This window comes from Passer domesticus, chromosome 8, assembly GCF_036417665.1.
Source record: "Passer domesticus isolate bPasDom1 chromosome 8, bPasDom1.hap1, whole genome shotgun sequence".
Lineage (NCBI taxonomy): Eukaryota > Metazoa > Chordata > Aves > Passeriformes > Passeridae > Passer > Passer domesticus.
Window position 1 is genome coordinate 45,054,462 of NC_087481.1, and position 27,457 is coordinate 45,081,918.

Here is a 27,457-nt window from a genome sequence, read left to right on the forward strand (position 1 = left end):
ATTCCCTTGGGATCCACAGGATAGAGCTGCTTTTCTCAGCCCTGTGTGCCTGGTCATTGGACTGAACTATGTCTACCACATGGAGCCTCATCCTGCTCTCCTTCCTTCCACCCCTGCCACAAGGGACTTTAAAATGTGATCACCCGTCCCACATCACTTCCTGCCTCGCAGGGGCTGCTCCTCCCTAGCCACAAACAGGCTCTCTGTCCAGGGGAGCTGCTCCCCTCACTTCCTCACCCAAGGAGCCCACAGCACTTCTCACCAACGCTTGCATCTGGCCAAAATGCTGTCTGAGCATCCACAGACAGGTGGCTGTGGATCTCCGGGGCTATGGATCCATGCCTGAGTGCTGCAGAGCACACCTGTTGCAATGGGCGAATCTGGGCACACCGCTGGGGTGTGGGGGAATTTGCTGGATGAAACTGGCTCCTCAGGCCAGCACCTGCTTCTGGCACTGCAGAGGAAGCTGAGGAGGCTGTGCCAGTGTGCCAGGTTCTCTGCAGCCCAGGTGTGGTTAAGGAACAAGTCACTTTTGAAATGTCAATGTTTCTGTCCACTGGCCTGAGGAGAAGCTGTCTGTAACCTGGCACCCAGAGACCTGCTGACAGGGATGTGGAGCAATGTTCCCATCGGAGCCCTGCAGCTTTCCTTATCCTGCTCCACACCCTCCTTTCCTGTCATGTCCTCTCCCCTGGGCACATCCAGGGCATGCAGCAACCTGCCTAATCCCTCTGTCCCTGTGTGTGGCAGGACCCTGCAGCACAAGGCTGATCTCTGCCAGAGCAAGCCTAGCCTGGTGTGCATCCTGTAGAGTGGGACCATATTCCTCGCACACAGGGTCCCTGGAGTGTCACCACAGGGAATCCCACCTGCAGGTATCTCCCTCCCCCAGTACAATCCCCAGCAGGGATGCACTCCTGGCACAGGGCAACACCAGGCATTCCTGCTGGTTTACAAGAAAAACAAACAACAGCCAGAAAGGAAAATGCGCATTCTACATCCCTGGCTCCCTCCCTTCCCCCTCTGTGCTGTGGCCACTCCCTGGCCAGGCACAGCCAGATGCTGCTCAGAGCCATCCAGTTTCAGCCTGTGCAGCACCCAGGGTGGGCAGCTTGCTCAGGGCTCATAGGCACAGCGTGAAAAGGAGAGCTCAAAAAACATGCGATGCTTAAAGGACACTCCACTCAGTAAAGAGGAATGTGAGTCCCAACCAGGCAGGAGGAGATGGCTGGAGTTGGCCCTTCAGAAAGAGAAGGCTTTGGGTCCCCTGGGGCAGTTTGCTCAGCCCAGGACACTGCTGCCATCGTGGAGCTGGGGCTGCATCTTGGCAGGGCAGTAGAGGGACAGTGCTTGTCTTTGCAGACTGGGCTGTGGTGCTACAGCTGGTGTGCAGGAGCAGAGCTGCGTAGGATCCCTGGTGAGGTGCTCTTGGGCGGGTGTCCCCCAGAGAGACCCTGTCCATATGGCACTCTGCTCCTTCTGCCCTGGCATCTCTGGCCCCCAGCCTCACCCGGGATGCTGTCACATCCCTCCAGCACAGGGTGCAGCACAGACCAGAGCAGCTCCCAGCCTCCTGTCCAGCAGCCGCTGCCATCCCCTTCTGCACAAGGCACAGCAATCGCCGGTCACACTCTCCCTGACTGTGCAAAGCGCTGCTGCGAATCCCCTTCCTTCCTGCCCTCCGGCCCTCTCTGGCCCCTTTCCTCCCACCTACAACCTCCACAGCGCCGTGTCTTTCCCGTGCCCCGGGGCTGGGACACTGGCAAGGTCCCAAAAAGCACAAGCCTTCAGCAGGCTCCTCCATGCGGAACAGCCGTGACGCCCTCTGCTCGTCCCACGGCCTCCCAGGTGGAAGCCCCAAGACACCCGGGGCTCTCATCGGCCACCCGGGCCGTGGGTCCCTGAGCACTCGTCCCTCCAGCTGAGACTCCCTCAGGCCCTGGGAAGAGCAGCCGCGGCCGGGGGGGAACGGAAGCCTCAACCCTGTGCTTCCCCCGGGACCCCCCGCAGCCCTGAGAGCCCTCACCCACCCGCGGGGCTCTGGGGAGAGCGCTACCCCTGCTCCGCTGGCCGCAAACCCCAGGGGGCAGCGCCGAGAGCCTCCTCAGAGCGGAGGGGGCACCCTTCGTCCTTCCCTCCCTGTCCTCCCTCGCGGACCCCCCCTCACACACCGGGATCCCCCCGCCCCTCACGCTGAGGGGGGACTCGGGGGGGGGGGCGCGTGCGTGCGAGCGCGGCAGAGACCAGCCGGGGGGGGCGCGCGCACGCACGCAACACGCACGCGCTCGCGGCGGGGGGGAAAACGGGACGCCCCGCGCACGCGCAGAGGCGCCCCCACCCGCCCGCCGCCGGCGCAGCCGCCCCCGCCCCCGCTCCCGCTCCAGCGCCGCGGCCCCCGCCCCGACCGCCCCCGCCGCCGCCGCTGCTGCCGCCGCTCCTGCCGCCGCTCCGCCGGCCCGCCGCCCGCCCGCCTCTGGCCGCGGCGCTGCCCGCCGCCCGCCGCGCCGGAGCCCGCGGCGCGCCGCCCATGCGAGACCCCCGCGGCCCGGGCAGCGCGCAGCGACCCCCGGCCGGGCCAGGCATGTGAAGATGTCAGTGGGCTGTGCATGCCCTGGTGAGTGGCGGGCGCCGGGGCGGGGGCTGCCCCTCGGGCTGGGGTCCCCGCGGCATCGCGCTGGGTGGGGAGCTGGGGGCCGCTTACGGGGTGGGGACCCCAGTGTTGTCGGGGTCCGGCTGTCCGGCTGTGGGGCTGGGGTCCCATGGTGTTGGTGTCGGGGTCCTGCTGTGGGGCTGGGGTCCCGTGGTGTTGGTGTCGGGGTCCGGCTGTGCGGCTGGGGCCCCTAAGAATGGGCACTGGCGTCCGGCTGTGGGTCTGGGGTCCCCCCTGCATTGATGTTGCTGTCCTGCTCTGGGGCTGAGATCTCCAGCTACAGGACTGGGGTCTCCATGGCGTTGGTGTTGGGGTCTCTATGGCATTGGTGCTTGGTGTCTCCTTGGCATTAATGCTGGGGTCTCTTTAAGGCATTGGTGGTGGTGTCCAATTATGGGGACGGGTTCTCCGTGGTATTGGTCCCTGGGACTGCATGGCATTGGTGCTGGGATCTAGCTAAGGGGCTGAGGTCTTTACAGTGTTGGTGCTGGATTCTCCATGGCATTGGTGCTGGCGTCTGGCATTGGTGCAGGGGTCTCTGTGATATTGGTGCTGGGGTTTGGTTATGGGGCTGGGCTCCTGGGGCATGGCTGTTGGGGGCTGACTACAACACGGCGCTTTTCAGTGTAGGTGCTGAGGTTTGGCCATGGTGCTGGTGCTGGGGATAAGCTATGGGTGTCAGCAAGGTGTGGGGACTGGAGTCCTAGTCACTCTGGTGGGGATATTTGGTCCAGCCATGGGGGTGATGTCCCCATGGTGCAGGCTGTTGGAATCCAGCTGAAGGGCTGGAGTCCCTAGAGCATGGACGCTTGGGTCTGACTGTGGGATTGGAACGCCATGGCATGGGTGCTAGGATGTGGTTGTGAGGCTCGGACTCCGTGGCATGGATGCTGGGGTTCCTATGGCATGGATGCTGAGATTCATTGGACTAAGAGATCTGGGACCCAAGAGCACATGGATGCTGGTACCAGCCTGGAACTGGGACCCCACAGGCAGAGTGCTGCAGGGGCATTGGGCAGGCATGCAGGTGGCACTGTGGAGAGTGACCCCGAAGTGCCCCTGTGGCTGGAGCAATAGGTCTGTGGGGTGCCACAGCTGCCCGTGTGGGTGTGAGGCATAGTGTCCCTGCAGAGGCTTGGCAACGCTGCTGGTGGACATGGATGCTGTATGGCCCCCACCATGGCCATTGTGGGGTGTCTGCTGGAGAGCTTCTTCCTAATTCTGGAGCCTGCGGGCTGGCCAGGCTGCAGGACTACATAGGAGGTGTGATGAGTTGGTGAGGCCTCAGCACCTGGGAGGGTGCTGCCGCAAGGATACTCCTCTGCATGCCTGGGCTTGGGGGCAGGTTTGGGGCAGCCGGCCTGGCTGCATCGCCTGCTGCTGGTGCGGAACCTTGCCGTGCCAGGAGCAAGGCAGGGCAGGGGGCTCGCAGGGCTGCTGGGACCTCTCCAGCACCAGCTCCCCGTGGCGGTGGCCAGCAGACAGGGAGCCAAGTTTGGGGGGCCCTGGGGAGAGGGTTCTGCTGTTTCCCTGGCATCTGGCACATGGGGTCCCTGTGGGGGGACAGCAGGGACGCTCCTCAGCCCAGTTCCCGTGGCAGCATCCCTGTGGTCCCGAGAGAGCCTCCTGCTAGGCCAGCAGCCCGTGCTGGGGGGCTGCTGGGGGCAGCGGGGTGCTGTGACAGCACGCGGTCCCCGTGCCTCCCCCGCCTCTGCCGAGGGGTTTGCAGCTGCACAGCCGGGGTGGGAAGGGGTGCCCCTGCGCGGCCCCCCGCCCCTGCGCTGCCTGCGCCTCGCCGCCGTGTTTCTATGAAGCCAGGCGGCCCCTTCCCCCATCCTCCTCCTCCTCCTCCTCCATCTCCCACTGGAAGCTGCCAGAGCGCTGCTTCCTCAAGCAGAAAGTCACGTGAACCTCCCTGCGAGCCAGGCCGAGCAGCCACAGCGCCCGCCCCGCGGGCACCCCGCACCGGGGCACGGCTCCCTGCCGACAGCCGCGGCCTTGGCGGGGTCCCGCCTCGGCGGGGCGAAGGCCGTGTGGCGGCCAGCGGTGGGGCCCCGCCGTATTCCCCGGGAGCTGGCCCCACGCCGCTGGGAATGTCATCGGCATGGTGGTGGGTGCAAAGAGGGGGATCCTCCCTCGGTGTGATGATGGGGAGCCGTGGGGTCACCCCTCACCTGGGAGTATCCCTGTGGATGGCTTCATGTGCTGTGTGCCCCCCACGCTGCCCCTGCCGCTGCCCCGGGGCAGGGAGGACACGAGGCTGCTGTGCAGTGTTGCCGTGCCATGTTCATGTGCCCCCTGCGTCTTCCCCCGCTCCCCCGCCGGGGCTGGGTGGCACATCGAGAGCCTGCGCCCCCCTCCCCCTTCCCCTCCCCGGACTGTTTATCGGAATATAGAAAAAACAAGCTCTGCCGCTGGCCTCCCGCCAGCCAGAAACATTTAATGAGCCGCTCTGCCCAGGCTGCTCTTCAGGGCTGCATTAACTTGGAGGAGTTTCCTGCTTGGGAGCTGCTGCCCCGGGGGGGGGGTTTGGCTGCCCCCCTTCCAAGCTGTGCCCTCCCAGAGGGATAATGTACTCCTTGCCATCCCAGGGGGTGCATCCTGCCCCACTGCAGCTCCTCCTGCACCCCTCCAGAGACGTTTCCCTGCTTCTTTCTTCCCCTCTGCAAGAGCTTTGGAGCAGGGAGGCTGTCAGCTAGGAACTCTTGTGCCTGAGGATGGTGGGGAGCTGCTGGGGCCAGTGGAGGCCTGAAGGGGGCTTTGCCCCCCACCTCAGATATGGAGAGGTGAGCAGCGTAATGGGCTCAGAGGGGAGCTGGCAGCGGCTGGGGCAGCAGCTGGCTGGTGCTGGTGCTGGTGGTGCTGTGCCCAGGGCTGCTTGGAGCAGACAGGTCTTGGCATCCAGACCCCAGCGGGGCCCTGACCCCTGGGGGCACCTCTCACTCTCCCAGCATGCTCTGCACTTTCTTCCTTAATTATTTTTATTATTATCATTGTTTTTCCCCCTGTAGTGATGGTGTCAGTGCGGGGGGGGAGGAGGGAAGCAGAGCGGAGTGGAGCTGTTCTCCCTCCCTGCGGGGCTGGCTCCAGCTTCATGGCAGGGAAGCAACTTTCCCAAGGTCAGCACCTTCCCTGGGACACATAGCAGAGAGCCAGCCTGTGCGCCCCTCTGGCTGGAGGGAGAGCTTCCCAAGGCACGTGCTTTGGGTCCCGGGATGGACATGTCCAGCCAGGGCACGGCCCGTTGCCGTATCCCTCCCTTCTGCCGAGCTGGCGCCGTGCATCCCCCACTGTCACGAGGCCGAGCTGTGCCACATGCCTTCTGCGACAGATGCGCTGGGAAAGGGATGGCAGCGAGCGGGCTGAGTGCCGCGGCGGGGGGGCAGGCAGCCCTGACCTCTGTGGGCTCTGGCTCCCAAACACCCCCGGGGGAGCCTGGCACCTTGGGGTGCCCCTGGGCCTGCTGGGGAGGAGGGGAGCAGCATGGGTCCCGAGGCCTCGTTGTGCATATTGATGTGCTCTAGTCCAGGCTTTCTTCATGTTGCCAGTGATGCTTGGGTGAAAGGTGTTACTTGCCCTGTCCCCCTTAGCAGAGACGTGCCTGACACGAGATATGGTGTGTGCTGTGTTTCCTGCCCACTCCTGGCATGCTGTGGCAAAGTCTGATGGGTTTGTGGCTGCCTGGTGCTCAGTGAGGGGATTCCTCAGGGGTCCTGTTGTTGGTGTGAGGCACCATCACAGCGCTCCTTGGGGCCAGTGTGAGCTCACCCGGGATTTGCTTGGAGAATCCTGCATGGGTTAGTGCCACACCAATGCCAGCAGGTTCAGCACTGTGTATTTGCACTGGGCCCCAAGTTTATCCCAGGAATGTTGTTACCTGCTCAGCACAAACTGCCGTGAAAGCTGCTCTCTGGAGAGTGAGGGGATGCCCCTGGGGGATGGGACCTCCAGGGCAGGGAGGTACCCTTGTGGCCAGGAATGCACTGGCCAGGTGGCTGTATGCCCCCAGGCAGGGCTGGACCCGAAGCAGCTCAAGTGTCCCCTGCTCATCCCTGTGTGTCAGATCCCTGGATTTCATGCCATCCTCTCCTCCTGCACTGTGCTCTGGGATTTTCCCGTCACATCCATGTTGCTAGAACACATGAGGCATGGGTCTGCGTGGTGTGCCAGGAGCATGCTGGGACACTTGGGAGCGTGGTGCCCATGCACAGCAACTGTTGGTGAGTCCTGGTGCACCAGCTGCACTGTCAGCGAGACCCCCCCGGCTCTGTGCAGGGTGACACTGAGCCCTGGGGCTGCCGTTGTGCACGGTGTGGGTGCAGCCCTGGGCCCGGGGAGCAGTGGGTGTGGGGACAGCTCCCCGGGTGCTGGGGTGCAGGCAGGATGGGGCTGGGTGACCGTTATCAGCTGCCCGCAGGCTGCGGCTGTGGTTTCCTGCCGGTGCCGGGGGGAGGCTGCTGGGGAGCAGGCAGGGCTGCCAGGGGGCTCCTGGGCCCCACCTGGAGCAGGGATAGTGGCAGTAGTCTGCCCCTCTGCCAGGGTCTCTGCTGGGCAGGGTTGGGGTGGCTGCAGCAGGGGTGATGCCTGGCAGGTTTTTGGGAGGTTCGCTGCTGTGTGCTCATGGGAGTGTGGAAAAGTGTGCTGTGCACCATTGTTGGGAGCAGGGGTGCTGGTGGGGCTCAGGAGTCTCCAAAGCTGTCAGACCAGCCTCCCAGTGCAGCTCACCCCCTTCTCTCCTGGGCAGGTCATGGATGGGGATGAACGTTAAACCCGAAGCGTAATCTCCGCTGTGGCAGGCGCTGGCCCCTGTCCAGCCCTGACCCGCCCTGCCCACAGGGTGACTGATAACACCCTGCCCACACCCCTCTGCTGCCACTTCCTTTGGGGGGCCCTGTGGGATGTAGCTCCAGCCCCCCTTTTGCAGGGTGTCTCTCTGCCCCCGCTTTGTAGAACCCACAGTCAGGTAGCAGAGGTTACCCTGCACCAAGGTGACAGTGCCTGTGCCCCAGCGTGGACCCATGGTTGAGAGAGTGTCACGCAGAGGTTGGGAGGGCCCCTGCTTTCTGCAGGAGCAGCAGCCTGAGGCCCTCTACTACACACCAAGGGACAGGTGTTGTGCATGCAGCCAGATTTCTGCAGTACAGCCCAAGCCAGACGGGGACATTGGTAGTGTTGGCTGGACCATTCTACAGCAGCCAGTTGCACCAACCTCTGCTCTGCAACGTGGATTCTCCTCCCACCCGGGTCTTGTGCAGCCTGGGGGTCTCCCTTCCAGGGCAGAGGTTGCTCCTGCCTGCTGTGAGTAGCTGCAGGGTGGTGGGTGCCAGCTTTTGCCTACACCAGCTCCTGCCTCCCTACTAGGAGCCCATGGGAGCTCGTGGCATTGCAGGCACGCAACTCAGCTGGGCATGGGGCAGGTCCAGGCACCCCGACCTGCCTGCTTCAACTGGCCCGGGGTGGGCCCGGGGTGAGCCCGGGGCAGCTGCGGGCAGGGGCAGGCAGGAGCACGGCAGCAGGAGCTCTCTCCCTGCCGGGGATGGCAACGCAGAGCTGCTGGAGGAGCCTGATGTGGTGCGGCGTTGCATGGAGTTGGGAATGGGGGTGCCGCCTGGGTATGGGGAGTGCCAGGCTGCCAAAAGTCCTTGCAGAGGGGCATTTCCCTGCTGAGGCTGGGGAGATGTCGTTATGCTCCTCCCAGCTTGGTGCCCCTGCCAAATCCTTTGGGCAGCCACGGCATGCCGAGTCTCCCTGCCTGCTGCCAGCGCGTGCGCAGCAGGAGGCTTGGACGGCGGCAGGATTTGCCCCCAGAACCCCAGGCTGCCCCCGAGTGGCATAGATGGGGCTCTGTGTCAACAGGAACTGGACCTGGAGCTGGGGGAGCTGCCATCACCATCCCACCGTGGCTGTGTCCCTGCTTGGCCTAGCTGGTGGGGAGGAGGCAGCTGCTAACAGGAAGGACACGCATGTTAGCAACAAAAACACGGCAGTGAGAGGAAGCAGAAGCAATGCATTATTGATGGAGCTATTTGATGCTGCTATATTCGGAGAGCTGCTCCGGAGTGTTCAGCAGCACCGTGTGGGGGGGTGGCAGAGGGTGGGCTCAGCTGGTGGAGTTACCTGCTTCGAGTCAGCTGTGTACAGCCATGGCCCTGTAAGATGTCCTTTACCTTCTCCCAAGGGAGCTTCTAGTGTGGGAGGGCACAGTGACATGTGGGTACCAGGAGGGATGGCAGCCTTAGTGGGTGGGGTTTTGGTGGGTGGCAGCTCCTAGCTGTGTAAATCTCCTATGGATGCCAAGGGTCCTCTGTGGCTTGGGAGAGGCAAGAGTGGAGGGAGTGCAGGGGGAACAGTGGGCCCAGGACCAGGATGCTCTCTGACCAGGGCTGAGTTCCAAGAGTTGCAGCGCTGGGTGTTGAGGATTCTGCTTTGGTTGTCTTTGAAGCAGCAGTGCCTGTCCCTTGGAGAGTAGATGGTCTTCTTGAGGGACAGAGGGCAAGCGTAGGATGCTGGGGCTGTGCAGCCATGCTGCACGTCACCCCCTCCCTGCTGTGAGTTCCCAGGCCAGGAAAGGGGCTGTAAAACGAACCATTCTTGTAACATGAGAGAATCCACCTGGAGGCTTTGGAGGAGCCTTAAAACCCTGCAGCTCTGGCAGACTGGCCCTGGACTTCTGCAGAGGAACTGGGGCTCACTGCTGTGGGTGGCTATGCTGGGGCTCAGGTCTTGCAGGATGTGCATTGCGACGTCTCAGGGACAGCACAGGAACACTGTGGGGCATTTCTCAGGTGCTGGTGCCACAGGGAAACCCCATTCTGGCAGGATGTGCCACAGCTTGTTTGTGCACTGCTCCTTCCCCGTGGAGCCTGTGGGCAGCCCAGTGGTGATGAGGCTGACCCACGACGCCAGAACAAGGCGTGACGTGAGGGTGGACACTCCATGTGAACCTCATGTACTCCGGGGTTCTGCACCCCTTCTCCACATCCTCTTGTTTTGGAGAGGATAAGCATCAGTGCATGCACTTGGTAGCTGCTTGTCCACTGCTCACATACTCAGATTGATTTCTCTGTCCCACGCAGGATGCTCAAGATGTGGCCCTGTAACTTCTCATCCTGCTCTGGCAGCTTTTCCCCAGCCCCTTGCCTTTATTTCTGTCTCTGGGTGTCTGGAAGTGGTTCTGGCTTTGAAGGGTTAATCCCAGGAGCCCCCAGGATCTGCTGCCTGCCTGGCATGACTCACCATGTAGTTTCCAGCCTCCCCCAAGCCTCCTCTGGAGAGATGGATCTGTGGCTTCTCCAGCCAAAAATGGGGGCCCCTCCTGTTCCAGAACTCCCTTTTTATCTGGTCATGCATAGCTTTAGGGAGGAGAGAAGCCCCTCCTTGAGAAACAGGGAAACAAAGCATATTTTTGTTTGAAGGATGGTAGGATTTGCAGGGTTGGCTCTTGTGTTCTGGAAAGGGGGGGCTCCAGGATGCATGCTGTGCTGCAGACTGCATCTGCATACATGTGATGGTGCCTGGGTCTGGCTGCTCTTTGGACAAGTCCATGAGGTTTGGAAGTGCCAGGCCAGTCTGTCTCCAGTGCAGGCTGTGCTGTTTGCAGAGCTAGCAGATTTTTATTGTTATTTTTTATGTAAGCGTGTGTCCGCGTCCCTGCTCTACGCCTGCGCTTGCCAGGGCCCTGGCTGGGTGTCAGTGTGAGCATGCCCTGCCTCCTGCCCTGCTCGCCTGGGACCCCTCACACACACTCCGCAGGCACACCGAGCCATGGCCACGGGGATCAGAGAGACCTGGGCATCCCCTGGCTACCCTCATCCCCACCGGGCTCTTCCCATCCATTTGCCTGGGATGTATCCCTGTCCTCACTCCTGCTCCCGAGCTGCTGCCAGCTCCCTGGCCTGAGACCTGTGCCGGCTGTTGGATCAGGGCTGGACTTTGGGGAGACCAGGCAGGCATGGGGCCCTTGCAAGGGGGAGAGTGGAGGCTGTGCTCTGGGGGATGTAGTGCCCTACCACAAATACTGGGTAGCCTTCTGCTCCCCTCGCATGAGCACTTGGTGAGGAAGGGGCTCCCCCACACCGTGGCTGCCACACACGCTTCCCAGCTGCATCCCAGCCCTTCTGCTCTCCATCCAGCATCTATTTAATTATTAACTCGGCTATAACCATAAACAGCTGGGGCTGCTGCAGCCACGTGGACCAGTCCAGCGCTGTCGTCAGAGCTGAGCAGGGACACGTGAGCAGTCCCGGAGGGCTGCTGAGCCCCGGGATAAATTGCTCCAGGCATGTTTGCTGTGGATGCACTGGGCCTAGCCATGAGGCTGGGGATGAATGGAGGCTGCTCTCTGATCCCCTGGCCATGGCACAGGTGTCTAATATGGGGACAAAATGCCCCTTTTTTCACTGTTTTGCAGTATTCTGCAGTAGCAGTGTGGTGTTCAGTGCTGGTGGGTGGTTGTGCCTTGTGTGTCTTTGTGCCTTGGATTGGGAATGGGGTGCAGGTGGACTGTGTTTGGTGGCAGTCTTGGCCAGGAGGGCTGTGCCATCCATAGCTGTCACCAGCATTGCAGCCAGCACTTTTTTTGGCCTGATGATGGTGGGAGTCAGCATGCTGCAGCCCCATCTCACCCAGTGCCACAAGATTTGGGCTGGCAGGAGGACAAGGCAGTGAAAGGCCAGCATGCTGGGGCGCTCACAGCATCCCTGTGCCCAGTTATCAAGGCACTGAGAGCATGGGTACCTCCAGCTGCATGTGCCTTTCACAGAGTAGGGTGTCACAGAGGTTTTTAGGTTTACAGTGAGTTTTTCTCTCTGTAAATCTGGGGTTTAGAAAGAGTTTTGGTCTATTTAGCCATGTGGCTGTGGAAAATGATACTTCAGGGTAGCTTGCAAGAGTGAGGGGAAATCATGGTGGTGCAATGTGGAGCAGGGCAGGTTGGAGCCTACTCAGCCCATGAGTGTGGGGGACAGGAGTGAGGGGTTGCTGCCTGTCCCTCTTCAGTGCTGGTCCCAGACAGCAACATGCTTGGGGAGCAGGGGGCTGCCCCCAGTCTTCAGGTGCAGGGCTTTGGGGGTGCACAGGCACGGAGGGGAGGAAGCCCCCAAAAACTCATGGATGAGGTTTTGCACCCGCCATGTCTGCTCCGTTGGGTGGAGGGGGGTGGGGGGAAGCAAGTGTGCTTGGCAGGATCCAACTGGTTGTACCTGCATTACCCCAAGGCCTGGGGAGGGGATGAGGTGCGGGCCTGGCCCTGCAAGCAGGGGGCCGTGGGAGGGTGTGCATGCCCCAGGCATGGGCGCACACCCAGCCGGGGCTGTGCCGGGAGGCCTTCGGGAAGGCATGCGAGTGCATGCCAGCCCATCGGCAAACAGCAGCCCGTGTGTGTAGGGTGAGCTGTACCAGCACACGTGTGTGTGTGTGTGTGTGTGTGTGTGTGTGTGTGTGTGTGTGTGTACATACATGCATGTGTGTGCACTGAGCCCATGGGCTTGCCGGCTGGGCTGGCAGCAGAGGTCTGTACCAGGCTGACTTGCCAGGGCAGGAGCACAAGCTGCAAGGGGCAGATGTGGGGCAGAAGGGGAAGGGGAAAAATGGAATTTTTTTTATAACGGAAATTTTCATAATAATTTTTTTTCTAAAATCTCCTAACTGGAAGAGGTTGCAGTTTTGTCACGGGAAGGAGACCGTGGGGGTATGATGGCAATTGCAAGCTGGAACATTTTATTTTTCATCCCCCCCCTCCCAAACAAACCGCTTGTATTTTTCTTTTCTCGTCTGAAACTGGGGGAAAGGCAAACAAGTTTCAAAAAGAAAAAAAAAATCCTGAAAAACTTCAGACACCCCGAAACCAAGCTAAGGAAAAGGTCTATTTTTATTCAAACTTTCGCACTAGGGAAAGAATCCTTGCTCCGCCTGGTGCCGAGCTCCTCAGCGGGACGCGGCTCCCTCATCCCCATCCCGGGGAGTGCCTGTACCGGCGGCGGCGGGCGGGGGGGGACAGCTCTCCGGGGACCCCGTTTGGGGCGTCACCCGTGGGCCCCCGGGCGGCGCGGGGCGGGGGAGCCGGTGCGGGGGGAGCGGGCCCCGCCGCCGCCGCCGCCGCAGCCATTGTGGTCCCGGCCGCGGCGCAGACAAAGGAAGCGCCCCCGCCCCGCCCCGCGCCCCGCCCGCCCCGCCCCGCGGCGGCCCCGCGCCGCCCGCCCGCCGCCGCCGCGCCGCCGCCGGACCCCCGCCCGCCGCCGCGCCGTGAGTCACCCCGCCCCCCCGCGCCCCCCTTCCCCCCCGCGGAAGTTTCCCGGTCCCCCCCGCCCCGGTGGCGGCCCCGCTCGGGCGGCGGAGGTGAGGGCCGGGGTCCCGCCTGCGCCGCCCCCGCGTCTGCGAAGTTGTGCGCGGCCGCACCGCGCCGCCGCTCCCCACCGGGGCCCCGTACGGCCCGGGGTCCCCGCGGCAGCTCCCTGCCCGCTCTCTGGTCCCCCGGCCCGGCTCTCCCTGTCCCCAGCTCCCCTCTCCCTCCTCGGCTTCCCTCTCCATCCTTACCCAGTTCTCCTGTTCCTCATCCCTCCCCAGCTGCTCAGTGCATCCTTGGCCCCTCAGCTCGTTCCCTCCCCTCCAGCTCCCATGTCTGTCCTCCCTCTCCCTGCCCGTGGTGTTCCTCCCTTCCCCTGGCTCCCCTTTTTTTCCACCACGTATTGGCTTTTGGAGGGGCACCCCCAGCCTGGTAGGGTGCTGCCGGCAGCCCCCATGCCCTGCTGTGCCCTGCTCCATCCCAGCCCGCAGCTCCCTTTGTTCTTCTCCGGGTTCCTTCCCCTGCCGAAGCCCCTTGACAGCTGCCCCACGCCCTCCTGGTGCCCCTGCCTGTGCTGTCACGGGGTTTACGGGGCCAGTGCCCGGCTCTGGGGCTGCTCGCCTGCCGCACCTCACTGCTTGCTGCAACTTCATCCTTGCTCGCAGCTCACAGGCTCCCACCAGCCTCCCGCGGGTGCAGAGGGAATAGAAGGTCCAAGGGGTGCAAACACATGAGGGCCACACGTCTTTCAGAAGCTGCCTTGCCGGGTGTCCAGGCTCAGGGGGCCGTGGGCACACGGTGCTCATTCTCCCTGGCAGACAAAGCACTGGCTTTACCTGGGCCAGCCAGAAGTGGGGACCAAGCTGAGGGAGAGCACAGCATCCTCAGGAGTGGGGAAGCCTCAGCAGCTCCAGTTGAGGAGCATGCAGGCTAGAGCTGTGGAGGGGTGTTTTCCTGGAGCCCCTTTGGTGGAGCCTGCTGTGGTAGGCTGCCCTGATCTCGGGTGTCTGGTTTAGCAGTCCCTGCCAGCCTGGCCTCTAGGGATGGGTGATAAGCACTACTGGGGCTCCCGTGGCTTGGGCAGCCCCCAGTCCCATCCCTGCAGCCTTAGCTGGCAGAAGCCAGGCACCATGGCAGGAACCTGCTGAGCAGCTGCCATCCCTAGCCAAAGCCAGTGCCGCAGCAGGAGCCAGAACCAGGTGTCAGCCACTCTCAGGGTGAGGTGTGAGCAAAGGGTTCTGAGGCTGTGGGGTCTAACAGGGAGTCACCTTCTGGGAGCACACAGGGTGCACTTACGCCACGCTGCAAACTGTCACCTGCTTTCTTCTCACCAGGAGGGTCGGAGCCTGCTCGAGGCTGGGCCAGGCGGGTGTGAGAGCAAACACCCCGTCCCAGGGTCTTCCCACTTGCTCTCCACGTGCTTTCCATAGCACCTTGTCTGAGCAGTTTGCAGCGACTCCTCCAGTGCTGGTCAGGTATCAGCTCTTACTGCTCCTGTTGTGAGTGTGGGTAAATGTCAGTGTCCTTGTTCCTTTAAAGCCTTAGGTTTTGGAGTGATCTCTTTTTGGGGGAATTAGGGTTTTCTATGAAGTAGAACTGAATATGGTCTTTCCACTCCTGATGCTGTAGAAATCCCAGGTTTGTGATCTGAGCACCCCTTAAAGACTGAGTAGTGCTGAGCAGAACGACATAAAGTTGTGTCGCCTCAAAGTGGAAAACTTGTGATCCAAGGAGCACAGGCTGGTTCTGGAAGACTTGGTGACACAAAGGTTTTGCTGCCGTTTGGTGACTTTTCCCCTCACCAGGAGCAGGTCACAATCCATGTAAAAAAGGAAGAGGGCAGTGAAAAGCCACAGAAGTTCAGTTGAAGCAAAGGTGCCCCAGGCTGGGGACCTGGAGCCTCTTTCAACTTCTTTTCAGAGAGCAGCAATAGCTGGAAGCCTTGAGCTTGCCCAGCTGCTCAGGATGCAGGAGGCGAAGATGATATGGACCAGTCCAGCCCCAGGACTCCATTCCTGTTCCATGGCTGGCAGGGTGGCAGCAGTGCTTGGCCCACAGTGATCTCTCTCAGCATGGCCTCTTTCATGTGCTTGCAGCTCTGCACTGGCGTGAGCTTCACATCTGCATTAACAATACAAACCTGAAGTCCTGTGTGGTGGCAGAGCAGGATAGCACTTCTGCTGGCCCTCTCCCTTGCAAGCCTCCCATCCTCTGAGTGATTTGGGGACAGAGTGCTCCTGCTGTTTGCTCTGTGTTTGTGGGTTGTCACGCTTGCCACAATGAGGTTTGCTGCCCCGTGGGTTGTTGTTGTGTCGGGTGGAGTTGTAACCAGGGATGCTGGGGAAGAGGGTTTCGCTGGAGCTGGGTTCCTGGTGCCTTCAGGAGCACTAGGCAGGTGTGCTTGACCATGTGCATGACCATGTCCTTTTGCTTCCTGGGGTTTTGGCCCCATCCTGCATTGGTTGTCCAAAGGCCTGACACCAGTGGCAGCACGTGCTGTGTGTTCAGAGGTGGGAGCCCAGCAACCACTGCATTTGCTGTCCCCAGTGCTGCCGGCAGCCTGCCTGTCCCTCGTTCAGCCACTTCCATGTTGCCTTTTAACCAAGTACTGAGAAGTTCTGCCTGGGCAGGAGGGCAGAGGCTTGCCCTGGCAGCTCGAAGAAGCCACGGAGGTGCTTTGTAAGCTGCTCGGAGTGGGTTCCCACCATGCTCACCCTGTCCCTCCTCTCCATGGGCATCTGTGAGTGGCCCAGACCTTGTGGCAGGCTCTGCACTCCAGCCTCACGGTTCGCCCCCGGGCGCATGCTGCCCCAGCGAGGCCAGCTGGATCCTCGCCGCGGGAGTTATCCAGCTTTTTTCCCCCCTCCGGAGCGGGCGTCTGGCCGGCTGCCAGGGCTGCGGGGCTCCACCTAGGAGGCAACATGGAGCAAGGCGGCCGGCGGCGGGGCCGCCGTCTCCGGAGACTACGCGTCCCAGCGTGCAGCTCTCGGCGCTGGCAGCGCGGGCAGCGAGGGGAGCGTTGCATCCCGGGATCGCGAATCTCCATGCGCCACGTGGGGCTGACAGCCTCCTGCGCTCCGAGGCGGCCGCGCTGGGGGTCCTGCCGGCCTGCAGGATCGCTGTGTACCCCTCTCTCGGTGTAAGCACAGCCCGCAGCCTCTTGCTGTCGCTTCCCTGCGCTGGGGCTCTCAGCTCCAGCTCTCCCAGGCAGGTCTTGTCCCTGTGGAGGGCTGCCCTGAGCAACAAGCCCACAATGCCATGCAGAGCTGTGTAGTTTTGTTGCACCATGTGCGTGGCAGGCAAGCAGCTATGAGTGGGGATGTTGCCTTCATGTCTGCAGGGCCATCGGCATGGTTAGCTATAACTGAATTTTTCTGTGCTGCCGCAGAGCCTAGAAAACCTTTGATGATGAAAATCCCAGTTTGCTAGGAGGGTTTTGTTCTAGGTGTGCTGACAGGGTTTTTTTTTCCAGCCCCACGGTTCCCACACGACATTGTTTGTTTGTTTGCCAGTGCTGCACTGATGCATGCTGCAGGAGGGATGTCAGCCTGGTCACTGCAGGGTGGCAGGGCCCCAGGGTGAAGGGGTCTGGGAGAGAGAGAAAGTGTCTGAAAATTTGAAAGGTGCATTTCTGAGGCTGAAACCAACAGCGTTTGATTATGGATCATCTTTGAGACAGTGAACTGAAAGGAGTAATTAGGGACAGTGGGATATTTCCCTGAGAGTTGCAGGAAATGACTGCCTCGTGGTAAGTTGATAGTAGTGGAGCTGAAACTGGGTTATCTGTGGGATTGCATCTGGGGCTTGCAGCCGTGGATGTGATTCAATTTTCTGGCTGTTTTGCAATTGGCAGGGTGTGCTTTTCTCCCTTTTTCCCTCCTGGAGAATTCCCCGTCTACGTGTCTGAATCATCTGAGGAAGAAAATGGGAAAGGGGAGACTTCTGCTGTCCCTAGGTACTGCAGGGCAGTGCAGTTCCCTGGGGCCCCATCCAAATGTCCAGCTCCAGAGGATGCCTCCTGGGAGACCCTGGACCCTGGCAGAGCTGGGGCTGTGGGACTACGCTGAGCCCTGACCTGCAATTCCACATCCCGGCCAGGTTCTCCTCACCTGATGCTTTCAGATGTCACTGCTTTGCAGCCTACATCAAGATTGTCACTTTGTAATAATTTGCTGCAGGCTAATTATCCCTTCTCTGCCTGTCCCCCTAAATTTGTGACCTGATCTGCAGAGAAGAGCACCCTTGGGTTCAGATGCTTTGTGTGCTGCTGTGGAGGACTTTTGCACTAATGTTGCAGGATGTGACCTGGGGCTGGGACTCCATGCACATGGTGTGGTGTGAGCAGGGAGGCAGCTTGTGGTCCAGATAAGCTCTGTGGATGGCTCGGATGTGCAGCTTGGGAAAAGTGAGAGAATAATCCCTGCATGCAGCCAGGCAGGCAGCAATGCAGGTTTTGCCTTTGGACAGGCAGCGTCCTAACTGGGGTCAGCCTCTGGATGCCACTGAGTCCATGGCACATGGTCTCCTCCCAAAGTGGTATCTCCTGTTCCCTGGAGAGCCCAGCCTCCTGGGAGCTTCAGCTTCACCAGTTGTGCATTTTTAAAACAAACGGGGTTTCTGCAAATTTATATTGTCACTGATAATGTCTCAGGCTGTGTCTTGTGGGTTCCACCTGGGTTCCTGTGGGCTTAACAATAACATCGGAGTTTGCAACTGGCCTCTCCCCATCCACTCTATTCCAAAGACAGGAGAAAGAAGAGGTGAAGGCAGGCTTGTGGGGACAGACCACTGTGTGCTCCATGTGCCTCTGCCTGTCCCAGTCACTCTGGGTACTTCGTGTTTGCCTCCCAGCCCTGCCAACTTCCCGGACACCAGGCACTGTCACTGGGCAAAACCACGTGAATTATTTGAGACGCTGCCCTGCACCCAGTCCCAGATAGCACCCTCATGACAGCAGTACTGGCCTGGAAAGATGTATTTCTTCCCTCTATCAGGGCGCCCACACCCCATCGAGGCAGCCCTGCGAAACAATGCCGCTATTTACACTTTAAAGCCTGGTTAGGCAGCCAGGAAGCCGGCACGGGGCATTCCGGGAAGCACCGGCCCGGCCGGCTTAGGAGGCTGGCCTCTCTTCTTCCCGGGCTCCTGGGAGGAGCAGGATGCTCCCCAGCTGAGCTGTAACCCTGCAGCCCCTTTCAAGCCCCACTTCTTGATTTTTTTTTTCATAATTTATGTTTTTAGCCTCTGCCTTGGTGGTGAGCTTTGCTGCTGTCACAGAGAGCACACTGGCTGCCCAGACAGGGGTGGCTCCTGTCTGGTAGGGGGGCACTGATTCCAGCAGCCACAGGTACAGGAGGACCAAGATGTTGATGCTGCTTTGCCTTTGTCCTCAGCAGTTCTTTGCTCTTTGATGGTGAAGTTATGGGAGTTCAGGCAGGGCTTTTCTCCCTGCTTTCCATGTCCCCTGCCCAGGCAGGCAGCTCCATGGTGCTGGTCTTGGCTCACAGTACCCTGCTATCTCCTGGCTGTGTTGGCTCTGTGAGGTCTCCACTGTGCTTTTGGTGCCTTGGGGAATCTGATGTTCCCCAGCTCTGTGAGCTTGGCTGGGATGTGAATCATTCCTGCTCCAGCAAACCCACCGGACAGTGCACCAGAAGAGCTTTTCTCATAGGGCTGATAGTTCACAAGCAGGAGCAGCAGAGGAGAAGATGTGGAAGGTTGGGCAGTGCTGAGCTGTAATGAGTCACAGACAGGGCACCTGCCTTCTGTTCCCAGGGCGGTCGCCCACCTGGAGCTGTTTACTTGCCCACGTTTTTGTGGCAGGTGTGTGGACCTGGTCTTGGCCAAGGGTGCTGAGCTGTGAAATCCCTTCCTGGGGTTCCCTTCTCCTGTGCCTCCACACTGAGGAGCAGCCATGGAGCCTCCCACCTGGCCACGAGCACTGTGCTCTTTGCCCAGACCTGCCTGGGCCGGTAGCTCACCAGCTGCAGCGTCAGCCTGATTTTTTCCCTTGCTGAATGTTTTTGTGTCACTGGGCCAGCACCTGTGAGCAGCCACAGGAAGCATCTCCTTTGCCTCATGTTCCACAGGGGCATTGCATGCTCAGCCACCAAGCAGCAGCCCTGTTTGCACGAAGCCTGCATGCATCACCAAGCCTGCCCAGATCCTGTGCTCAAAGCAGGAGGCAGAGCAGGACCATGCAGAAACAGCAGCTAGGACCAGGCACTTGGGACAGGCCACATCCTGTGTTTCTGTGTCACTGCACCTGGCTGGACAGGGCTTGCAGGCAGCTGGGGCAGTATGAAGAAAAGAGGTGGTGATGCAGGGATGTCCTGGACCAGGCAGTATGACCTGTGTATGAGTAAAAGTTGGTGTTCCTGCTGCTGTAAAGTAATTGTGTTACTTCATGTAACGTATGTAATGTGTCTATGGTGAAAGTAGAGTTTGGACAGCTTGTATCAAATCCTAAGGCTGTTGTTAGTGTTATTTCAAACCACTGAATCCAGTAACATATTTTACGCTGCATTAAAAATAATACTTGGTCAGGATGCCAGTCTTGCTGCAGTCACATAACAGGCTTCTCTCCACTCCTCTAGATCCTGACACAGGTCACTCAGAGCTCCAAAAGCAGGGTGTCTCCATATTAACCTGCTGGGAAGGGCCCAGGATGGAAATGGAGGCTTGGGTAGAAGTGATGGCCTGGCTTGTCTTCTGTCCCATCTCCAGCAGCAGGGAGCTAGGGAAGAGCAAGAGAAGCACAATGGATGGAAAGTGATGTGTCTCCCTGATCTCACCACCCCAGGAGACCTTCCTGCGCCCTGAAAAACAAGATGGGCACTGAGGATGGCAAGAAGCCTTGGGAATTTAGTGTCCCCATGTCTCATCAGTGAATGAAAACAAAGAAATTGAAGGATGAGACCTGCTGGGTCTGATTTTTTTCTGCCCCTCAGGACATGATGACCAGAAACAAGCAGTGCTTCAGCCACTGCTGTCTCTGCCTATGAATCGGTTTGTTTTCAACAGAAGTTTGGGAGTTTTGGGACGTTTCCTATGTGCTGAACATGCTTCAGTGTCATGTTGTATAACAACAGAATGGAGGAAATAGAAATGCTATGTTTCTAGTACAGTTTGGGCTGAATTATTGTCTGTTAGGCACAAGTTGATGTGGATAAAGCAGAAAGCAAAAACTCCTCTGCAGCAGCAACTGACTAGCACCGAACTTCCTATTAAAACTTGTTTTATCTATGAAAACATTCAGTAAGAGCAAGGGGCCGACATTGTTAGCAGCCATATGAGAAATTGTGCCATGTCCCACTTATCCTCACTGCAGGCGGGCAGGAGTGGGAGCCGTGAGCCACGGCTGAGTGGCTGGGCTGGCTCCAGCCCCACAGGACTGGTAGATCCTGGTGAGAGCTGGAGAGGAGCTGGGTTCAGCTGCTCTGGGGAAACGTGGTGAAAAGGCCCCAAGAAAATCAAGAAGTAAAACACGCATTTTCCCCATTGGAGGTTGGATTTAATGCTCGGGAGGTGACCCCTTCTATTTTTGACCAGCCCTTGCTCAGCAGTGTGTGCAGTCCCTGTGACTGCTGACTTGGGGTCCCAGATGGCTCGGCAGGGGTGAAGGTGATGCCTTGGTTATTCACCTCTGTTGGCTAATGAGCTCTTTGTTGCTACAAGCTGGACATCTTGGGTCCCTGTGCTGGTGGCACTGCTTTCCTTGGCTCTGGTGCTTTTTACTCCCCTCCTGTATCCATCATGGTCGAGCTGCTGCTCCGATCCTGTCCCGGCACCCTTCTGCACGGCATGGCCGTGGAGGGAGCCCAGAGGGGCACTGGTGTGTCTGGCGCCTCTGGGCCGCTTCCCTCCCTGCTGGGTTTGCTTTCTGCAGTACCGGGCGGCAATGCTGGCGGTCCGTGGGCGTTGGGAAGTGCCCGTCCCAGGGCTGTGTGCGGGCGGGCAGCCGGTGGGGATCCCTCCTTGGCCCCGGCACGGCCGGCTCGGGGCCCCCGCCCGCGGCGGGACGGGGGCAGACGTGTCTGTGCTCGGCAGGCCGGCTGAGCCGGTGGAGCCGGAGCTGCCTGGCAGCTCGCCCGCTGCTGCGCCCCATCCAGGTCAGCCCGTCTGCCCGCCTGCCTGCCCGAGGGAGGGAGGGAGGGAGGGAGGGAGGGAGCCGCGTGCCTCAGCAGCATCCTGGCGCAGCGTGCCGGGTCCTGCCAGCCGCGGGGCGTGCCGGGGCTCCCGCGGGGCTCGGGAGCCGTGCTGGCAGCCGCTGCTCCCGGAACCTGCCCTTGTGGTGGCAGTGGGTGGCGAGTGTGGGAGCCCCTGGCTGCCCCTAAGGAGCCTGGCTGGGGCTGGCTCTGCCCGCCTTGCCTAATGTCTGCTATTAGCAGGTCTGGGGGCCCCAGGTGCTTCCAGGATGTGTGCTGGTTTCACATGTCGGGTGCTCCGTTGCAGACCCCATCACTCCCCATACCCCTCTGTGGGCCCTCTTTCCTTGCCCTGGTGCTGTGGTGGGCAGTGAGGCTTTGGGTGGTTTGGTCACAGCTGGGGGCTGGCGTGTGGGATCTCTCTGTCCGCCTGGATCCGGGTGGCCACTGGCCTGCCTGAGCGGCAGATGGTGGCTGCCTGGGGACCCGCCATCCATCCCTCTGGGCAATTATTCACCCGTCACCATGACGATAGAAAGGTCAGCAAAAAGATCCTGTGTGATTCCCGGGTCGGTCAGTGTGGGATTAGGAGCAGTGTGGGAGGGAGGGCTAGGGCCCAGCCAGCCCCTCTGCAGGCTCACCAGCTGGACTGTCCCCCTCAGGCACATCCCCAGAGCACAGCCAGCTGAGAACTGACAAACTTTGGGTACCAGTGAGAAACCCTTGGGATGCGGTTGGGCCCCTCTGGCTGCTGATCCTGAGAGCTCAGCCTTGACCCTCTGAGTTCTGTCCTGCACAGGGAGGCCTGGAGCTGTGTGTGGGATGAAGGGAGTGAGCTGACATCTGGGGGAAGCAGAGGAGGGATAGGGCTGTGCTGATGGGGGCTTGACTGGTGCATCCTTCCACCTCCTCCTCCAGGAGAAACAGCAGTAGTGTGTCTTTCCTCACAGGGTGCCCCTGACTGACCCGTGTCCTCTCTCTTTCTCTCCAGGCTGTTCCTCTAAGTCATTCAAGCTGTACTCGCCAAAGGAGCCCCCGAACGGCAACGCCTTCCCCCCCTTCCACCCAGGCACCATGCTGGATCGAGATGTGGGGTGAGCTGGGGCTCAGGGAAGGGTCTGCAATGTTGAGGACACTCTGCAGTTTGCATCCTAGGCTCTCTGTGTTATGCTTCCCAGCAGCAAACTGAGACTGCAGTGCATGGAGTTCAGTTAGCATAAGGGCAAAGAGGGAATTGGAGCAGGCACAGGTGATAGTGGGTTGAGGATGAGTGATATTTGGAATGAAGGAAGCCTCCACATCCTGAGCTCTGTCAGGCCAAGCCCTTTGCCTGACCAAGCCCCTGAAATGACAGGGAGCCATCCCAGCTCCTGCCAAAACAGCCCCTTCTTCAATGTCTGTCCTGCCTGGCACCAGTCACTGCTGCAGAGGAGCTGAGTATGTCCCCAAAGAGCAGTTGGCTTGGTCTCAGGGGTGGTGGAGCCAATGATGTGGGATCAGAGCCCAGTTTTGGGCTACAGCTCGCCCCATGGGGCCATCAAATGTTGGCAGCCAGAGTACAGTCTGCACTGTGGGGAGTCACTCAGCTCCAGTGAGCCTGACTGCCTGCTGTAGCCAGGGAAGTAGGAGCTGTGGTGAGCAGGGAGATCCCTGCTAGCACTGACATGCCTGCATCTCTTTCCACTGCTAGACCTACTCCTATGTACCCACCGACGTACCTGGAGCCTGGAATCGGGTAAGCATGGGGGCCAGTGTGGACCCTGCTGGGGGGGAGCTCGTGCCTGTGGTGGGGGTGCCTCAGCAGGGCCAGCATGCTGGCTGGCTGGGGCTTGTGGGAGGATTGCTCAGACTCTGCCAGCCCTGGAGGGGCTGTATGTATTCCCCCTGTGGGCTCAGGACCCCTCCACACCCTGTGGCTGCCTTCCCCTCTGATGGCTTGCTGTGCTCCCTGGGCAGGAGGCACACGCCGTACGGGAACCAGACCGACTACAGGATATTTGAGCTCAACAAGCGGCTGCAGAACTGGACAGAGGTAGGCTCCTGGGAGGGTGAGGGTTGGCCAGGGCAGTATTTTGGCAGTGGGGGCCCGTATCGCCTTCTCCCACATATGGCTGTGGGACAGGGCTTGTCACCCCCATCTCTGAGCACTCAGCTCGGAGCTCAGTCTTCTGTGGGTTGAGCACGTGGCTGCTGTGCCTGGCAGCCAGCGTCTGTCTGTCTGTCTCTGTCTCTTCCCCATAACTTAGCATCTCTCTGCCGTCCCCAGGAATGTGACAATCTGTGGTGGGATGCATTCACCACAGAGTTCTTTGAGGATGATGCCATGTTAACAATCACTTTCTGCTTGGAGGATGGACCAAAGAGATACAGTGAGTACCAGCTTGAGCCCTCCTTCCTAAGGGTATTGCCATCCAGCAGGAGACAGTTGTGTGCTATGGGGGATGTGGGTAGGGTGTCAGAGCTCAGCTGTTTCCAGACAGAAGGTATGGGGGGACCCTCTTCATGTACATTCCAAGGAACATCTGGGTGAGCTGGGTTTACTGACCTTATTTTCCTCTTTCTCCTGCTGCAGCGATTGGCCGGACTCTGATTCCCCGTTACTTCCGCAGCATCTTTGAGGGGGGAGCCACAGAGCTGTACTACGTGCTCAAGCACCCCAAGGAATCCTTCCACAACAACTTCGTCTCGCTGGACTGTGACCAGTGCACCATGGTCACCCAGCACGGCAAGCCCATGTTCACCCAGGTACTGCCAGCACCCGCAGCTTCTGCTGCCCTCCTGCCTTGGTTTTTTGTGCCCTCTTGGTGGCTACAATCCCACGGGGCTGTGCATTTTGGGCTTGTGGGTATGGCTTCTGTTGAGACTCACATGAGGCAGAGGCAAGCCACTATGAGTGTGTTCCAGTGTGCAGCAGTAGGTTCCCAGGGGATCTGGGCTGGGGGAAGCTGGGGCAGCCTGTGCTTGACCTGTGCCCTGCCCACCCAGGTGTGTGTGGAGGGGCGGCTCTACCTGGAGTTCATGTTTGATGACATGATGAGGATAAAGACGTGGCATTTCAGCATCCGCCAGCATCGAGAACTTATTCCCCGCAGCATCCTTGCCATGCATGTGAGTACAGCTCCAGGAGCTCCCCTGGGCATGAACAGCACAGGGCTGCTGAGCTCCTCAGGCTGCTGTGCAGGTGGGGGACCTCAACCCAGTCCTGCATCACAGGCCAGGGCACGGGAGGGCTGTTCCCAGCCTGGATGCAGCTGAGCTTTCTCTCCCTCTCACTCCTAGGCACAGGATCCACAAATGCTGGACCAGTTATCCAAGAACATCACACGCTGTGGGCTCTCAAACTCCACACTCAACTACCTCCGAGTAAGTGTGCGAGAAGAGGGGGTTTGCAGCTCTGCCATGTCTTGTGCTCTCAGCTGCCTGATGCCAGGCTGCCCTGGCGTGTGGGTAGGCTGCAAGGCTGGCTTTGTGAAAGGGATCTTGCAGAGGGGCTGTAGAGAGCTATGGGGCAGTGGGTCTGCCAAATCCCACAAACTCATCATGTGGCTTGGGTCGTTGCAGCACAGACACCTGCCTGTAGAGGTGTAGGGTTAGGGTTTTGGGGTCTCCATTTTGCTGAGGCTCAGAGCATTGCAATCTAACCCAGAGTCTGTCTGTTCTCTGCAGCTCTGTGTAATCCTAGAACCAATGCAGGAGCTCATGTCACGGCACAAGACCTACAGCCTCAGTCCCCGGGACTGCCTCAAGACTTGCCTCTTCCAGAAGTGGCAGCGGATGGTCGCTCCGCCCGGTGAGTCTCACACTGCCTGCTGTGCTGCATGGGGGTCTCTGGGACTGTCTGCTCAGGCCCTGCCCTCGGTGCAGGCTTCTCCCAGCCCCAGAGCTGTACTTGGCTTTGTTTCATAAGGCTGGGAGTGGTGAACCAGGCATTTGGCTTCTTTCTATGCTGGTCTGCCTTCCCAGTGGTGCAGAGCAGGGCTGCAGGCAGCCAGTGCTCCCTGCCTCGGGGCTGCCAGCTGCTAGTGGAAAGCAAAGCAGGAATGGAAGTGTTCCTGCCCCCACACCTGTCCTCTGGTCTGGGAGGACAGCAGAGCTGTGGAGGTGAGGAGGGTGGTGATGCAGCCTGGAGAGGAATGTGTTCCTTGAAGAAGTAGGGTTTGCATAAAAGGGCCTGGGGGGTACCAGCTTCCTCTTGTTGGGACTAACCATGTATGTCTCCATCCTTCACCAGCTGAGCCAGCACGGCAGCAGCCCAGCAAGCGCCGGAAAAGGAAGATGTCAGGGGGCAGCACCATGAGCTCTGGTGGGGGAAACACCAACAACAGCAACAGCAAGAAGAAGAGCCCAGCCAGCACCTTTGCCCTGTCCAGTCAGGTACCTGTAAGCATCCCGTTTCCATTCTCTCTTCCTGCTGTGGGGTGGAGGGGAGGGTTCTCTGCCCCTGCCCCTGGGAGCTGCTAGGGGGAGACCCCCAGGGTTGCCTGTCTGAGCCACCCCAGTTCTTCCCATGTGATGGGGAAAAGAAGGAGGGGGTGTCCCAGCCGCCTTCCCTGAGTCCCTTTGCTCTCCTGCAAGGGAGTGAGGATGTGTTTGCCCCACTCAGTGCCCCAGCTCAGGTTCTGCAGTGGAGATGAGGACGTGGCCCTACAGCTGGGGAAAGGGGCTGCGCTGATGAGAGGGGGTCTAGCGGCCCAGGCTCCCCCCACCTCGATTATGTTTCGGGACCGTCTCCCCTTTCAGGATGTGATGGTGGTAGGCGAGCCCACGCTGATGGGGGGGGAGTTTGGGGACGAGGACGAGCGCCTCATCACCCGGCTGGAGAACACGCAGTTTGACGCCGCCAACGGCATCGACGACGAGGACAGCTTCAACAACTCGCCGGCGCTGGGGGCCAACAGCCCCTGGAACAGCAAACCGCCCTCCAGCCAGGAGAGCAAGTCAGAGAACCCCACGTCGCAGGCGTCGCAGTAACGGCCCCCCCGCCGCCCCGTGGACTCAGTCCCAACCAATCTACCTGTACATTTGCAACGGAGAGTGACTGGGGAGCGGCGAGGTACCGGGGGCGGATCGGCGCCACGTGAATGACGGGGTGCACAGCAGGCAGGCAGCCCCCCGCCGTCACCCCCGCCGCCTCCCCGCACCCCCACGCCTGCCTCCCTGACGGACCCCAGGGCAGGGGTGGGTTTCCGGGGCCGTAGCTTCATTATTCCCCCTGCGCTCTTCTTTTCTGCTTCTTGCCCACAGAGCTTCCCATCCCTGTCCCAACATGCCCGACCCCTCCCTGCCGAGTGAGGGGGAATTGGTGGGGAGGTGTTGGCAGCGGCTGGCGTTACCAGATGCCGTGTGTTGGGGTCTGGCACAGCGCAGAGACCCTCCTCCTCCTCCCTGGCCCCGTGGCTGGTGTTTGCTGAGCAGCCACTTGTGGTGGGGCTGCACATCCCCAGTCCAACATGGGGCTGGTTGGGAGGGGCAGTGATGGAAAGCCTTCCCTGTGCCTCGGGCTCTGCCACAGGGCTTCCTCCTGCCAGGGTCAGATCCTGCAGTGCTGGGATGGTGTTGAGGATAGGGCCCCGTCACATTTCCCACTCTCCTGCACCTTCCCCTTCCCCTCGCTGCCCAGAGCGAGAGCGCAGCACAGCCATGGGGGGACCCTTGTATATAGGAAGTGCGTGGTGGGGGGCTGGGGGGCACGGAGGACCCGCGGCTCTGCTGGAGCAGCCGGTGCCCTTGTTCCCTGCCTGCAGCCCCTGTGTTTCCCTCCACCCTGCGTGAGTCTGCCTGGGGCCCCTTTGGAACCCCTGGCTCCTGGTACCTCCTACTTTTGTCTTTTTTTAAGAAAAAAAAAATAATATTATTAAATTGTAAGTTTAAAAAAGAGAAAGAAAAAAAAAATGGAAAAATACCCCCTCAGCCCCCTTGCCCATTCCCCCCTCCTGTCCCAAACCCTTTCACCCTGTCCTGACTTTTGTACAGGCTTCTTCTCTTGGAAGTCTCATTTTATATCCAGTTCGGAGAGCTTCAAACCAAGGAGAGACTTTGCAGACTTCCTTTCTAATCCCTCCAGAGGTCGGGGGGCCAGCCCCCCGCCTCTCTTCTCAATGTAAATCTTGTGTGCTGTTGTCCCCGCTCCCCCCTCGGGTTCGTGTACCTCGTGCTTGTACATTTCCGCGCTGTAGACAGTGTGTACGATACTGTTCTTTCAATGTGTTATCACTAGAGCAGGTGCCTCCATTGATGTTAGGGGAAACGATGAGAAAAATAATAATTTTTGGGGGGGTTTTTTTGGTTTAAAAAAAAAAAAAGAGAAAAAAAAAATAATCCCTTCCAAGGCTTTTTCCAAGGAGAAGATGGGAGGTGCCGGGGGAGGGTGTTTGTGCT

General features: G+C 59.9%; 1 protein-coding gene across 2 annotated transcripts; it reads left to right on the forward strand.

Moving 5' to 3' along the window:
• The first annotated feature begins 2,367 nt into the window (after nt 1-2,367).
• LDB1 (LIM domain binding 1) lies at nt 2,368-26,183 on the forward strand. 2 transcript variants are annotated; one of them, XM_064431081.1, is made up of 11 exons: nt 2,368-2,614; nt 22,071-22,173; nt 22,770-22,814; nt 23,036-23,111; nt 23,346-23,448; nt 23,652-23,824; nt 24,065-24,187; nt 24,359-24,442; nt 24,746-24,869; nt 25,311-25,459; nt 25,820-26,183. In XM_064431081.1, exons 1-11 carry the CDS (start codon nt 2,590-2,592, stop codon nt 26,048-26,050), a joined length of 1,236 nt encoding a protein of 411 aa, XP_064287151.1. In that variant the 5' UTR covers nt 2,368-2,589; the 3' UTR covers nt 26,051-26,183. The 2 variants fall into 2 exon arrangements, with proteins under 2 accessions (XP_064287151.1, XP_064287152.1); XM_064431082.1 differs by having other exon boundaries at nt 25,311-25,453.
• Nucleotides 26,184-27,457: the final 1,274 nt, after the last annotated feature.

Bases quoted from the DNA above. Each gene is read 5' to 3' on its own strand.
- LDB1 (XM_064431081.1), top strand. From the start codon at position 2,590: ATGTCAGTGGGCTGTGCATGCCCTG. The intron at 2,615-22,070 runs GTGAGTGGCGGG...CTTTCTCTCCAG, and splicing joins AGTGGGCTGTGCATGCCCTG to GCTGTTCCTCTAAGTCATTC. The intron at 24,870-25,310 runs GTGAGTCTCACA...ATCCTTCACCAG, and splicing joins GCGGATGGTCGCTCCGCCCG to CTGAGCCAGCACGGCAGCAG.